The sequence below is a fragment of the Chlamydotis macqueenii genome, chromosome 6 (assembly GCF_036417535.1).
Source record: "Chlamydotis macqueenii isolate bChlMac1 chromosome 6, bChlMac1.mat, whole genome shotgun sequence".
NCBI lineage: Eukaryota > Metazoa > Chordata > Aves > Otidiformes > Otididae > Chlamydotis > Chlamydotis macqueenii.
Window position 1 is genome coordinate 21111376 of NC_141561.1, and position 14397 is coordinate 21125772.

A 14397-nucleotide genomic window follows, 5' to 3' on the forward strand; every position below is an offset into this window, starting at 1 on the left:
ACGAGGCTCGAAACCGGCGCTGGAGCAGAGGCTGCGTCCCAGCCGGGTGCAGCGCGCCGCTGCCGGTAGCCTCGGCCGCGGTGAGTGCCCCCCGCACGGGGTCCCCGCTCGCTCGGGCCGCGTCATTTCGGGTTCAGGGTGCTGTGGGGTTTTTTTTGGAAAGGGAAGAGAGGCTACCGACAGCTGCTCCTGCCAGCCCCGGGAGCGCGGCGGGCCCCGGGGCAGCCGGGCAGCGGTGCGCGGGCGGGAGCCAATGGGGGCCGGCGCGGCCGTGTGACAGGCGGGGCGGCCGCTGCCCCCGCCGGGCGGCCGGGGCGGGGAGCCGGCACAGCGCGCCGCGCCGCTCGGCAGCATCGCCCGCGGCTGCGGGGCTCACACACGCCTCCATCCTCCTCCTCCTCCCCTGGCAGCCGCTCGCACACGCCTCGCGAGGGAGGCCGGCGGGCGCAGCGGAGCGGAGCGGGGTCGCCGCGGCAGACAAAGCAAAGATGGCAGGGATCCTCGCCTGGTTCTGGAACGAGCGGTTCTGGCTGCCGCACAACGTCACCTGGGCGGACCTGCAGAGCACGGAGGAAGCCGCCTTCCCGCAGGCAGAGGACCTCTACCTCGCCTTCCCCCTGGCCTTCTGCATCTTCATGATCCGGTTGCTCTTCGAAAGGTAACGCTGAGCCGGTCGCGCCACCCCGGGCTCGGCGGGGCTGGGCGGGCCGCGCGACTGGCGGCGGCCGCTCGCCGAGGGGCAGCCGGGGAACCGTGGCTGCCCGGCGTCGTCCCGCCGCCGCCGCTTCTCTCCCGGTCTTGCCGGGCTCTTACGTGTGCCCACCCCCCGCGGTCGGTCACGTAGCGGGCCCGATGCAGGAGGGCGGAGGGGTTCGGGAGGCGGCCGGCGCTCCTCTCCCGCCGCCCGCAGCGCGGCCCGGCGCGGGCGCTAGGAGGCGAGGTCTCCCCGGGAATGGGCGCAGCCATCCCTCCACCTGCGGTGGTCGCGGCGCCCCGGCCCGGCGCTGGCGGTTGCGGGGAGAAGGGCTCCTCCGGCACCGCTGCGAGCCAAGGCCTGCCCGCCTGCCGGCCGCTACCCGCGGGTTGCGGCGGGATGCTGGCCGCCCCGATTAGGGAAGTCCCGCAAGAAGCGCTGTGGGGCCGGGGCGGGGCGGGAAACTGTCCCGGCGGGAGAGTTTGCCCGTGGTCCCGCCGCAAGGCTCCCGCCGCGGGGTCGCTCTCTGGAGAGCAAGCGGCGGCGCAGTCCGCACTGCCCTCTCCCTGCGCGGCCGCGGGGCCGGACTCCCGCCGTCAGCGTCAGGCGCTGGCCCTGCGCGGCCGAGGGCCGGCGGCGGCGGTGACAGCCGGGCGTCAGGCGGGAGCGGGGGCTTTAGTGGCGAGCACCAGGCTGAGGGTGAGGCGCGGCTGAACAGAGTTGTGCTCGGGCGGTTTGCGCGGTAGCGGGGTGAACGGTCCGTGCCCTGTATCGGAAACACGGCGGGTGCTGTCAGGATGTGGGATCTCGGTGAAGAGACGTTCCAGGCGCTGTTCTTCACTGGGCCAAACTCACCGTTCTTTGAGATTGCTTAATTCAAAATACACATTTCACAAACGTAGAATTACGTATATCTGTATGTTTAAACACAAGATGTCAAACCAGTGATTGGTCAACAGTGACTTTATTTTTTGCGAGTGTTTCTCGTCAGGGGCAGGCAGCTGAAGCAAGTGGGTTGCTCGCTGGCGCACGCTTCTGTGCTGCTTGACGAAGGTGGTGTTCCCTCCATCTGCAGAGAACAAAAGAGCCATTCCCTATGCCAACACCTACGTGTTTTGTGTCTTCCGTGCTATCTTCCTAGGCCGTGCTATTAGGGTAGTCAAGGAAGATAAAGGAAGACCAGCAGTTACTACGTGGTAGAGAAAGGCCTTACAGATGCTTTAAAAATGGTAAAATAGCTGATCTGCCAGGTAGTGCTCCACGTCTCCTAAGCATTCCCTCGCCCTGGTTAGAATATGACACCTGGGCTGTTGATTTGTGGAAAAACTTGTCTGTTTTCATGACTCAGTTGACGGGACTGTATTTGTTTTGAAAAATTAAGCTGCTGTGGGCTTTTGTTAACTTCTGTGTTGCTTTACAGCTTTACTGAAAAAGACAACAAAACTTGTGGTCTGCCTGAATGTCTGAGGTTATCACAAGTTGATTTAAACACTTATCCCGAGTTAAATACTGCGATATACTTACAATCTGAGTGGCAAGTATTATTTAGATCATGTCAAATCATTAGTGATTCTTTTTTTTTCTTGGCAGTACTTCCGAGTGCTGAAAGTGGGTGCATGATGTTGCATCTCTTGCCATCTGAACTGCAGTACGTGTCACAGTAGGGCTGTGTTGAGATGGAGGAATGGTTAGTCAGGGAGACAGTTTCAGCCTAAATTTAGAATCACGTTGTTTCTGATACTTCTGATGTGGCTCTTGTTAACGTTATAGAAGCTACTCTGATTATTTAGTAGTCTATATTCCTCTGGTTATTTTTCTTCATTCAATTACAGTAATTTTAAATTTTGCAATACATTATATTTTTAACTTAGTTATACAGATGAGAAAATCAGTACATTTTCAAAACTATCTTATATTCATTAGGCTAATTTTGACATTTAGATCTGAAAATGTATTCTGCTAGCCTGATAGTAGGTGAGAGACCTCCAAAGAGGTTTTCTTAACAATTACTTAAGTGTGTATTTTTTTCCTTTTTAATTTCAAATCATTTGCAAAACTCCACTGTGATAGTAGGATCAGGTCATTTTGTGTGGGATTAATCCACATGGCATGGTGCAATTGTGATTTTTTTTCATGTAGAGCATTTTATTAAAGCAGGCTGAACAAAAGTTGACTGAATCTGCTTCCACTGATCAAAGCAGGGTGATTGCCTTTGACTTGAATGGGGGAAAGATCAAGCCTTATTATTGTTCATCAGTAATTTATTTTGTCAGACTTCTGTGCTTTGTTCAGAGCCACAGAAATGCCTCATGTACATCATTAATTAAAGGCTTGTAAGTATTTCAATTGATAAAGCTATACAAGATCTGGAAAAGAAAAGAGAGGAATATCTGTTAAATTGGTATTTTAAAAAATTCTTCTACGTATTAAAACAGCTACATTTTTTTTCCTTTCAAAACTCAAGTTTTGGATGACTGGTGTACATGCTTCATCTTTGCAGATGAGTAACAGTTCCCTGTTTTTGCAATGGTAGCAACTAAAGAAAAAAAAAAAAATAGATGCTGTAATATATTAACACCCCCTCCCCTCCCTGGCTCCCGGATCTACTTTAAATCCATGGTTGTACTGCTGTATTTGTAACATTAGTGTATTTTCTGTTTTGTTTTGTAAGATACCTAGTACAGATGCTCTTGTAATTCTTTATACTGGCAGGGAAGCAGCCACAAGGTGTTAAGAATCTAATTAGGTATTTTATATCTGTTACTTTCAGACTCCTTCACAGCAGCTGACTGCTAGGCTGCTGGAGCAGTACAGTTTTACTTCCCTTGCTATGAAGGGTGACTAACTTAATGGATCTTCACAGTAACAAGAAATATGTTTCAGGGGGAGCTGTGATTTGGACTTTACGTGTCTTTGCTTACAAAGTTAGTGACATGTCTGGGCTTTAAAACTTGTCGTGTTAAGGGTTAGAAGTTGACTTCATTTATATGTATGTTTATGTTCTATGTAGATATATATTTGTGTGTACATATTTGCGGGTGCAATTCTAATGACAGAACTTGGAAATTTTGTTCTATACATATTCACCTATTGTTAACAGAGTTAATCCTACCGGGATCTTTTTTTTGTTACTGGTTTGGTGAATCAACTAACCAAGTCCAGAAAAGAATCTCGATACTTCAGAATTTTTTTTCCTTTTTTCTTTTTTCTCCTGTCAAGTAAACTACTTCTTGTTGATTTCCTTGTCCTGCCATCCCTGACCAGCACTCAGGTGAAAGGAAAAAGTAGATCAGAACATTAAGTGTTTGCTGAATCGCTTCAGCAATTGGGTCTGATGATGATGAGTGCTCTTGAAATAAGCTTTGCTCTGTGGTATCATCTCATAACCATGAGATGTAGTGGATCTATCTGCTAAGGCCGTCATAGTTATGGATGAGGTGCTAAAATACCTTAACAGCCTTTTCTCTCTTCCCTTGCTTCTAATTCATCTCTTTCTTTAAACACATAGTACATTTTAGAAAACTGTAACAACTAAGCGCAAAGATAGCGTTACCTAATAATTTGGAAGATGGCAGGAGTTTAGCAATGCCGTGGTAATGTGGGACATATTTCTTCACAGTACCCATCCATTTTGCATGTCTCACAATGTTTTTAAAGGCATGTATGCAATTAGGGATCCCCTCCTGTACTATACAGTACCTTCAGGTACAGGGAGATAATGTAAGTGCTCAGTAACATTGGTCTCTGTTTCCCCAGATCCTTTTCAGTTCTAGTGCGGGCAGTACAGCTTAAAGCTGGATTGAAACTGATCTCACAGTTGTTTACCTTAAAAAGGTAAAGAAACATCTGCTGTTCTGGGCAAATACATTTTTTTCTTCTTTCTTTTACAGGAGCATGTAGCTCTTCTCTCTCTGCGTTAGACCTCACTGCTCCCATGCAGCATCCTTTCCTATCCTCCCAAGCATGTTCTCTGTGAGGGGCACATGGTTATATGAAAATAAAGTTTGCTCAGAAGTCAGGGTAGTTGTTGGACACGAAACAAGAGGATAACACATCCTTGCTTTAGAGACTTCTCTCAAGGGAGAAATTGGCTGAATCCTTCAAAGAAGTGCTAGCTAAACAGATTTCCGATGTAGTCTAGCAATCTTCTGAGTCAAGTACCGATATTACTGCTTTCTTGACACTTGGCTCATCTACTAAACTTTCTCATCTCATCTTTGCATTGTAGTTGCAGTATACTTTATTTCCCTCACCTTGTAAGCAGCAGTTTGGGCTCAGATCTAATGAGATCACTCCATAAATTGGCAAACTAAGCTTATAATGCCTTTATTGTCCTCTGGCCTTGATGAGGCGGAGGACAGTTCTCAAAGGTGAAGCTGATATGCCTCAGTTGATGGAATGGCTCATATAGTCAGGCATAGCTTGATTATATATAGCAACAGTCCTCCAGCTGCACTGATTGAAACTCAGGCAGCCTCATCATTTACTATCAGTCAGATCAAGATACTCTAGACATTGAGCGTATGGAAATTCATGGCTTTTGTGTGGCATTTTGCTTTTATAATGATAATTCAGCATCAAATGTAACCTCAGCTGATTCTCATTTAAGTATGACACAGTAAAATTCCTGGTGGATTTGGGTGACATAATACAATGACTCTGTGTGTGCATGTGTATATATATATATTGTTTTTTTAATTGCTAACTGTAAAAATTCATTCAGGTAACAATACATTCAAGCCTTTCAAGTGTTTCTGGTATGTGGTGTATGCATACAAATTTGATTTTTGTAATCCATAAGATATCTAGTATTGGTGCTTGCTTACAGCAACAAGGAGGCTGGACAGTTTGTACACTGTCTTGGAAAAGAGTGTACAAACTTGCTGCATTTCCAGCAGCCCAAAACCTCCTGTTACAGGAGGTTACCAGCCTGTTACCAGCCTGTTACCAGCCTGTTACAAGTGGTGTCCCCCAGGGGTCGGTACTTGGGCCCATCTTGTTCAATATCTTTATTGATGACCTAGACGAGGGGATTGAGTGTACCCTCAGTAAGTTTGCAGATGACACCAAGTTGGGTGGTGGTGTTGATCTGCCTGAGGGTAGGGAGGCCCTTCAGAGGGATCTGGATAGGCTGGATCACTGGGCTGAGCTGAATGGCATGAGGTTCAACAAGGCCAAGTGTCGGGTCCTGCACTTTGGCCACAATAACCCCATGCAGCGCTATAGGCTCGGAGCTGAGTGGCTGGAGGACTGTGAAGAGGAAAGGGACCTGGGGGTGTTGGTTGATGCTCAGCTGAACATGAGCCGACAGTGTGCCCAGGTGGCCAAGAGGGCCAACGGCATCCTGGCCTGCATTAGAAATAGTGTGGCCAGCAGGAGCAGGGAGGTAATCGTCCCCCTGTATTCGGCACTGGTGAGGCCGCACCTTGAGTATTGTGTTCAGTTTTGGGCCCCTCACTACAAGAAAGACATTGAAGCCCTGGAACGTGTCCAGAGAAGGGCAACAAAGCTGGTGAGGGGTCTGGAGCACAAGTCTTATGAGGAGCGGCTGAGAGAGTTGGGATTGTTTAGTCTGGAGAAGAGGAGGCTCAGGGGAGACCTCATTGCACTCTATAGCTTCCTGAAGGCAGGTTGTGATGAACAGGGGTTTGGCCTCTTCTTCCAGGCAACAAGCAGGACCCGAGGAAATGGCCACAAGTTGTACCAGAGGAGGTTTAGATTGGACTTGAGGAAAAACTTTTTCTCTCAAAGAGTGGTAAGGCACTGGAACGGCCTGCCCAGGGAGGTGGTGGAGTCTCCGTCCCTGGCAGTGTTCAAGAGGCGGCTTGATGAGAAGCTACAGGATATGGTTTAGTAGCTGTGGCAGCAATGGTAGTGGGAAGACGGTTGGACTAGATGATCTTATAGGTCCCATCCAACCATGTGATTCTATGATTCTATGATTCCTCTGCAGATGTTAGGTGGGGCAATTATCATTATTTCTATGAAAACCGGTTTGTAGGCTGTGGCATTTGTGGGTTTCCTGCTTAGTTCCCTGTGTTAGGTGAAATCTGATTGGTCAGGTATAGTTCACTTGTGTGTAAGTGGATGCACATGTTCACTGACAATAACTTCCTCAGTTTTTTTTCTCTATTTTTTTAATTTTTTTTTTACCATAAGATGACCTGTAAGGTCTTTTTTTTTTTGCTTGATTACTATTTAATAAATGCTTAATCCAGTTGAAATGGCATAGGTCATTAAAATTTATGACTTTGTATGACAAGACACAGGTGATATGAGGAAAATAACCAAAAAAAGCTATTTCTTTTAAACTTTAAACCAATGTCTTTTTAAAACAGTAACAATACAGCAATAGCTACAGTAATAGCTTGAAAATAAATTTATATCTCTGATTGTACTATCTATTTATCTGTGTTTCTTTTCATTAGTTATTAAATTTCTGTCATTTATCTCTTCCTTTATGTAACCAGTTTTTGTTCCCTAGAGTTGTAGTTTTTGAGCTTCAGCCACTAGCACAAGTAGATACCTTGCAAGGCAATGATTTTTTTTTTTTTTTACCTAGAGAGCCGTTGTCTATCTTGGCATGAATGGAGCTCGGTCTTGACAGCTCTGACCAGTGCAGTGTACGCTCACCCACCTCGATTGTGTCTGTGTTGGCTGGTGTGCATCTCTGTCGTGTAATGTAGTTGTGTGTTCAGATGTAAGCTGAGCATGTTCCTTTAAAAGAAAGTGGCATGGATAAAATGCGTACTATTTAAATGTCCTTCCTAAAGGACCATTTATAGATGTACATTAGTGCCAATCTCAAAATTGGGAGTTAAATGGGAAATACATGTTGAGCTCCAGTAGAGAATGCCATTAAAACTGATTTCTAAAATACCCAGGTGACGAAAATATGTCAGCCAAACCACAGCTCGGCTAAGGGAAAGGTTTCAGTGACAGGTCACTAGTGGGTACTGGGAGCCTATTATGGGGGCAGAGCTGCCATTAGTGAGGTTTTGTCTGAGTGCAGGTTCCAGTTACTGTTAAAAACTCCCATTTGATTCCTGCCTGGATTCCTGTAACTGCGCAGTTGGATCCAAATTGCCTGTGGCTCTTTCGGTTGCTCCTACTTCTGCCTCTGTTGCTGATTAACAGGCCTTTCCTAAGAATTTGTTCTCAGAAAAAGAAGAGCTTCTAGTATGTGGCCTCTTTCTAAGCATCTGCAGACCAGTGTCTTATTAGTCCATACAAAGCATTTAGTAAAGTAACATTTGGGGAAATCTCTTCCCTTGACTCCTTCTGTTATCTGTCAACAAGGTGGAGAGGAAGGGGCTGCCTGAGCTGAACAGTGCTTACTTGATCATATTTGTGTTTTGATTTTTTTCCTGACAGTTGTTAAATATCCCATACCTACAGTAGTTTGTCAGTTAGTTAGCATTTGGGCTTTCTGTGTGCATCTCAAGGCGGTCTTGGAGTTTTGAGAAGAAAGTTAGAATTACAGCATAAAAGTATGTAGCTTTCAGAAGTGATGTAATCTTATGTGATATTCAGTAGTGTGCTTAAGACTGTAGTTGGCACCTTATGGACAGTCAGATGCACGTGATGTGTATCAACAGTTCTTCGGAGGTGCTCATCTAACACCTTGGTTGCTCTGTGGCCTCCCACACCAGTGACTCCCTTCACTCATTGAACACTTAGAGATTTTGGAGGTACAGCAGGGATGGACGTCCAGGTCAAGGGAAAGAGAGGAAGAGACACGAGTCTCTGAAAGAAGAGGAATCACTGATTACTTGCTTCAAGGTGAGCAAAGTTTCTGACAATCAGATGGGCTGAGATGTCCCAGCGTCTGCGGGGAAGTCTTTTTAGCGTGTGGTCCTTATGGAAGACTAACGCCACGCCATCTGGCATCCATCAATTTCTCACAAGGATGATACCTTTCTGATTTCAAATTGTGGGAGAGCTGGAGTACTTAGCATAGCCAGTTATGATCTTAGAGATGGTGTTCACAATACCAGTGGACCTGTAATATAAAGCTATGGCTTGTGTATACTAAAACTGGAAAGTAAACTGTGTTTTTTTCCCTACGTAGTTAATAGCTCTCATAATCGCAAATTTTGCCTTTGGCAAGCTTTCATACTGCTGAGCAGTTGTGAAGCCTCGTGTAACTTAGTGATGTAACGTAATCAAGTTTTAACTCTCAAGGTAATTGTCTGTGCAATTACTAAGAATGTTGAAGAGCCATAAAGAAGCATAACATTCATTTAGCCATGTTGTGTATTTTATAATATGTGATACATATATATTTGTATATTGGCTATTAATCCAAGTTACCTGTTGCGCATGGAGGAATAGAATGCTAAGATTCTCCAGGCTACCTTGTATTAATAAAGTATCTTTCAGGTTTGGTAACCTAAACCTCATTTTAATATTATAAATGATGCACTTTAAAGTTTGGTCTGAAATGATGAAAAGCGTCCTTTGTGCTAAGAGGTCACTACAATGGTTAAAGCAATATATCTAAATCAATTTTTTTTTCAGTGTGAGTGCAGTAAAAGCTTCCTTTTAATAGTATCTTCTTTGTCTTGGTTTCTCCTGTAGGGATGAGGGGAATAACCTGTAGTACTATATTAAAAAAAATAAATCTAGCTGACATAGTGACACTGGTGAAAAAAGCAGAGGTTAGAGCCCAGAGGGTGTTCATTGGCATAAAATCTTAGATTCCCAAGGTTGTGTGAGTATTTGTGCATGCAATAGTATTTGTTTATCCTTTGTAACAAGCTAGTTGTTCTATTTTTAACAGCAATGGGACGGCCTAGAGGAAAAGTGGCTCATTTATTACATGTGGTGTCATCACATCTACTCATTGCCTATTTGCCGTCCTCTGAAGTAAAAAAAAATGTGTTTTAATTCTACAGACAGAAGGAGAAAAAGGCTTGATAGAAATGATGCTGAAGTCCTCACTTTGGAATTGGGATCTCTTCACTCCCTTTTTGCCTCTGTTGCTGACTGAATTCAGTTCTGTACAACGCTGTGTAGATACCTGAACTTTCACTGGGATTGTTGTTTACCACATCTCTGGGACCCTCATCCTTACTGAGAACGAAGTGGAAGCAGATGCCACTCTCGGCTTCTGCTTTGCTACAATATTTGGCATCTTGTAGTCACACAGAACTTTGAAAGCTGCTTTTACGCCAATATTGTCTACCTGGACAAATGGTACTGTTCTGGTTTTGTTAGTGAGGGGGGGCCTAAGGTGGCAGCTTCTGTAGGAAACTGCTAGAAGTTGCTCCCCTTTGTTCAGTGGACTCGGCTGGGCCTAGGGCGGACCCGCTGCTGGCCAAGGCCGAGCCAATTGGTAGCAGAATGTTCCATGATAACACCTCTGCGATAACGTATTTAAGTAGGGGAAAACAGAAAAAAAATAGGGAAGAAGATGTGAAGCAGCTGAGCAGAGGCAGAGAGGGGGAGGCGCGAGCCTTGTGGGCCTTGCAGGCCTCACCCTCTGGCCTCCCGCCGGGCAGCCGACTGGGCCCAACTCGGCCTGGCCTGGCTGCAAGAAGTGGAGAGGAGATGAGAAGTGAATAAGATGTAAAAAGGATCCTGAGAGGCATCTGCCAGCCTGTTGTGAGGAACGGCTGCAGACGCCAAGGTCAGTTCAGAAGGAGGGGGAGGAGTAACGTGGCTCCTGGCCAAGATTCCTCTGCAACTCAAGGTGAAGACCATGGTGGAGCGGGTTGTCCCCCTGCAGCCCATGGAGGTCCACGGAGGGGCAGAGATCCACCTGCAGCCCATGGAGGACCCCACGCCAGAGCAGGTGGAGGCCTGAAGGAGGCTGTGGCCCGTGGAGGGCCTGCTGGGGCAGCTGTTCTGGAGAGACTGCACCCCGTGGAAGAGATGACCCACGCCGGAGCAGTTTCACGAAGGACTGTGGCCTGTGGGAGGGACCCCACGCTGGAGCAGAGGAGGAATGCGAGGAGTTCTTCGCCCCGACGATGATACAGCGGCGTAAAACAATGCGTGATGAACTGACTGCGACCCCCATTCCCTTTTCCCCCCCCTGTGCCGCTCGGGAGGGGAGGTAGTATAGATAATGTTAAGCCCAGGAAGAGGGAGGGGTGGGGGGGAGGTTATCTTGTTCCCTGTCTCATTCTTCTGCTAATTTTAGAAATAAATGAGTGTTTTTTCCCAAGTCGAGTCTATTTTGCCCGTAACGGTAACTTTAAGGATTCTCTCCCCGTCCTTATCTCAAACCTTGAGCCGTTTTTCCTATATCATCTCCTCCTATTCTCTCGGAGGGTGGGGGGAGCGAGAGAGAGACTGCATAGTCTGGTCCCGATCGGGGCTGAACTACAACAGTTATCTAGGCTAGTGAGAAACGCCTTCATGCAGTGTCAGGGGAACTGCTTATTTGGAGTAAGAGTGTTCTGTACAGTGCAAAGTAAAGCAACTCAAAAGTAGTTGCTGATCACGAAAGTGAATAATATGAAAAGAAGACCAGAGTGGCATGTTGTAATATCCCTTGTGCTTGCTTTGCCTTGTGTCTGTTGTGACTGTGTTATGTATCTGTTGCTGAGAGAAATGTAGTGATCCACACAGCTGGAGACAAACTGCCCGGTGTGCTGTCATGAAGGGGACAGTCCGAAAAGAAGTCCTTAAGAAGTACAGAAATTAACCTTGATACGGCAGCTGTTGAAACTTTGTAGGTGGGCATCACAAACATGGAACACTAGTCTAAACCTGCAGGCATTACAGCGCGACAAAGCAGACAAAATTAATTCTATGTGAAAAGAAAGTGAGCTGAAAAGTTTTGGGGTGATGGGTGAGCTCAGGTGGCAGTGAACTCCTCTGATGTGCTTCTCAACTAGGAGGAGACCAGCTCATCTGGGGAGCTGGAGGACTCCAGCCTCTCTCCAGCTGACTGACAGGGCTCTGTCTTTCCTCGGCACTGCTGTAGCAGGTGAGACGAGTGAGTCATCAAGACCAGAATCCCGTTTGCAACTAGTGAGACCAGTTGCTTCTGTTGAAAAGGAAGTTTTAGGTGATGAGTGGGTCATGAGTGGGAATGTGCCTGTTGACAAGCTTTTCCACAGTTGTGCATTAGATTTTGTTGAACTCCTGCTGTTTACTACTTGCAATTGTCCAAAGATGCTGCTGGACAAGATGATCAGGTCCAGTCAGGTGTATTTATTCCTCTTACTGGCATCATGTTGGAGAGAAGCTGTTGAGAAAAAGAAAAGCAAGTGGTTAGACCACAAGGAGCAGCATGTTTTGTATATATTGAAGCAATAATTGGGTGGTAATTGGGTGGTTGATACTTATCTGTCAACTTTTCCCACACACCTAGTATGAGAGAAGGGAGAGGACTGATGTGATAAGAGGGTAGCCTGAAAATGTGAACTGTTCCAAGTGCCAAATGCTCCCCATGATTACAACACCTGTTGTACTAAATTAATTTTGCAGTGATTGCATTGACGTAATTATGACAAATTGAACTGCAAATGGAGCCCTGGGAGCACTGGTGGACAACAAGTTGAACATGAGCCAGAAATACACTAGCAGCATTGGGGAAAGCGTTGCCAGCAGGTCGAGGGAAGGGATTGTTTCCTTATACTCGGCACTGGTGAGGCCATGTGTGGAGCGATGAGTCCAGTTTTGATCTCCCCTCTACAAGAGGTGAACATGCTGGAGTGAGGGCAGTGAAGGGCCACTAAGATGATTAAGGATTTGGACCATCTGACATAGGAGGAGAGACTCAGAGAGCTGGGACAGTTCAGTTAAGAAGAGAAGGCTCAGGGGTATCTTATCGGTGTGTACAAATACGTGATAGGGAGAGTAAAGAAGGCAGAGCCAGGCTCTTAGTGATGTCCAGTGAAAGGACAAGAGGCAACAAGCAATTGATATGCATGAAATTCTGTTTAAACATGAGAACAAACTTTTCCCTGAGATGGTGGTGAAACACTGGGACAGGTTGAAACACTGAGAGAGGTTGTAGAGTCTCCATCTGTGGAGATACTAAAAAAACAACCTGGCACGATCCATGGTTGACAATGTTGCAAGTAGGGGGCTGGACTTGGTGATCTCCAGAGGTCTCTTCCAACCTCAGTAATTCTGTGAAATCGTAAACCTCACTAAATGGCATGCTTTCACAATGCAAGACTCCAGGGGGCTCCTGGGATCCTACGTCTGTATGAAATTTGTCAACTGTACTGGAAACCTGAATAGGTGGGGATTAGGTTGAAGTTCACTGTAAGCATGCAGGAGAAACTTCATTAGGGCAGAGCACATAATACTTGATTGAATGGAAGTCTGAATTTTCCATTTGCTGTAGAATGAGTCTTTTGATTTTATTGTAGTCTGGCACATGAGCAGACGTCAAGAAATAGATGAGGACCTCCTCTACTTAAGACAGGAGTTACCTTACGGGTACCAAAATGAAGTCAGAGTTGCTGTGGTATGAACACATTCTGTTCCCATGTAGGATTCATACTTTGAGTGTCCTACAGCATTAAATTTAACAGGCACTTTGGAGGATAATTTTAGTTTTGTTGCCCTTAGGTTGATTCTTCTCCACACAGCAATATTGTCAAGATCATTTTGGTTTTGAAAAAAATTTATAGAAAGAGATGCTAAGAAAATGAGGAATGGTGATCACATGCCTTACTGGAAAAGCTTTTATTCACTTCATGTTCAAGATAATAAGAGTAAATCAGTCTTAGAAAAAAAAAAAAGAGAGAGAAGCCAGTCTTTAGTTCCACATTCACTAATTGTTTTTATAGACAATATATGTATAGTTGTAAATATATATGTATGTGTGTGACACAGTAATTTATACACCACACTGTTGTATACATCACTCTGTATTCTCTTTTTTCCTATTTTATTAAAAATACTTAAAATTAAAAAATATTTAAGAGCAACTATAAAATATTGACTGGTGTAGAAAATTAGATATTTCAAAATGTCAGTTGGAGTGATAATGAAACAGTTGGATATTTGATAGAAGAAAAACACCCGATATCCTAATTAGAGGAACTCTTGTGTGTGCTAACCTGGAATTGTTATTTTCTACAGCACTTATAGAAAATGTGAAAAATATTTGGTTTTCTTCCAGTTTGGAATGAAATGGAAAGTTAGAAATGTCAAAAATTTGTCAGGAACAGATGTCCTGACTTTCAGCCAGCACTGATAAATGGGTCTGGTTACCAGACAACGATGTAGAGATAAAAATGAGATCTCTATAGCATTGCCAGCCTCCAGAAGCAGATGTTCTTGACCAGCTCTTAATTTAAGAGTTATTCAGTTTGTATCAGTATGCATGCAGCACAGGAAGTTTTGTGGGGTTTTTTTGTTTTGTATTTTATTTTATTTAAGGAAAAAAAAATCTCTGAACAGGTTGATTTTCTTGAAAATATGCTGATGTTTGCTAGAATCATGGCAAGAGCTCAAACCTTTAGCTTGGCAGTTCTCGTCATTTGTCAAGATGAAAAGTGCACTAGCAGAGATGGAAGAACACTACTTCGTCTTGCTGACTCTTCCACTGAGAGCTGACTTCAAGGTTTGAAATGAAAGTAGCACTTTGTATCCATCACTGTAACATTACTTGTGTTTTGCCTTGTTTCCTGATTGGAGTAACTCAGGCATAACACCAGAGTGACTTAGAGCTTTAAATACTAATAACAAATCCTCCTGTTCTGGAGGGTGGATTTAGTGGCGGTAGGGGG

At 45.4% G+C, this 14397-nt stretch overlaps 1 protein-coding gene across 2 annotated transcripts in view; it reads left to right on the top strand.

Moving 5' to 3' along the window:
- Positions 1–375: 375 nt before the first annotated feature.
- The window catches only part of CERS6 (ceramide synthase 6), a 113369-nt gene continuing 99347 nt past the window's right edge, over positions 376–14397 (top strand). For both annotated transcript variants that reach the window (XM_086751436.1, XM_086751437.1), the window contains exon 1: positions 376–658. In XM_086751436.1, coding sequence (XP_086607562.1) covers positions 489–658 — 170 coding nt within the window. In that variant the 5' untranslated portion in view covers positions 376–488. The remainder of the gene's footprint in view (positions 659–14397) is intronic.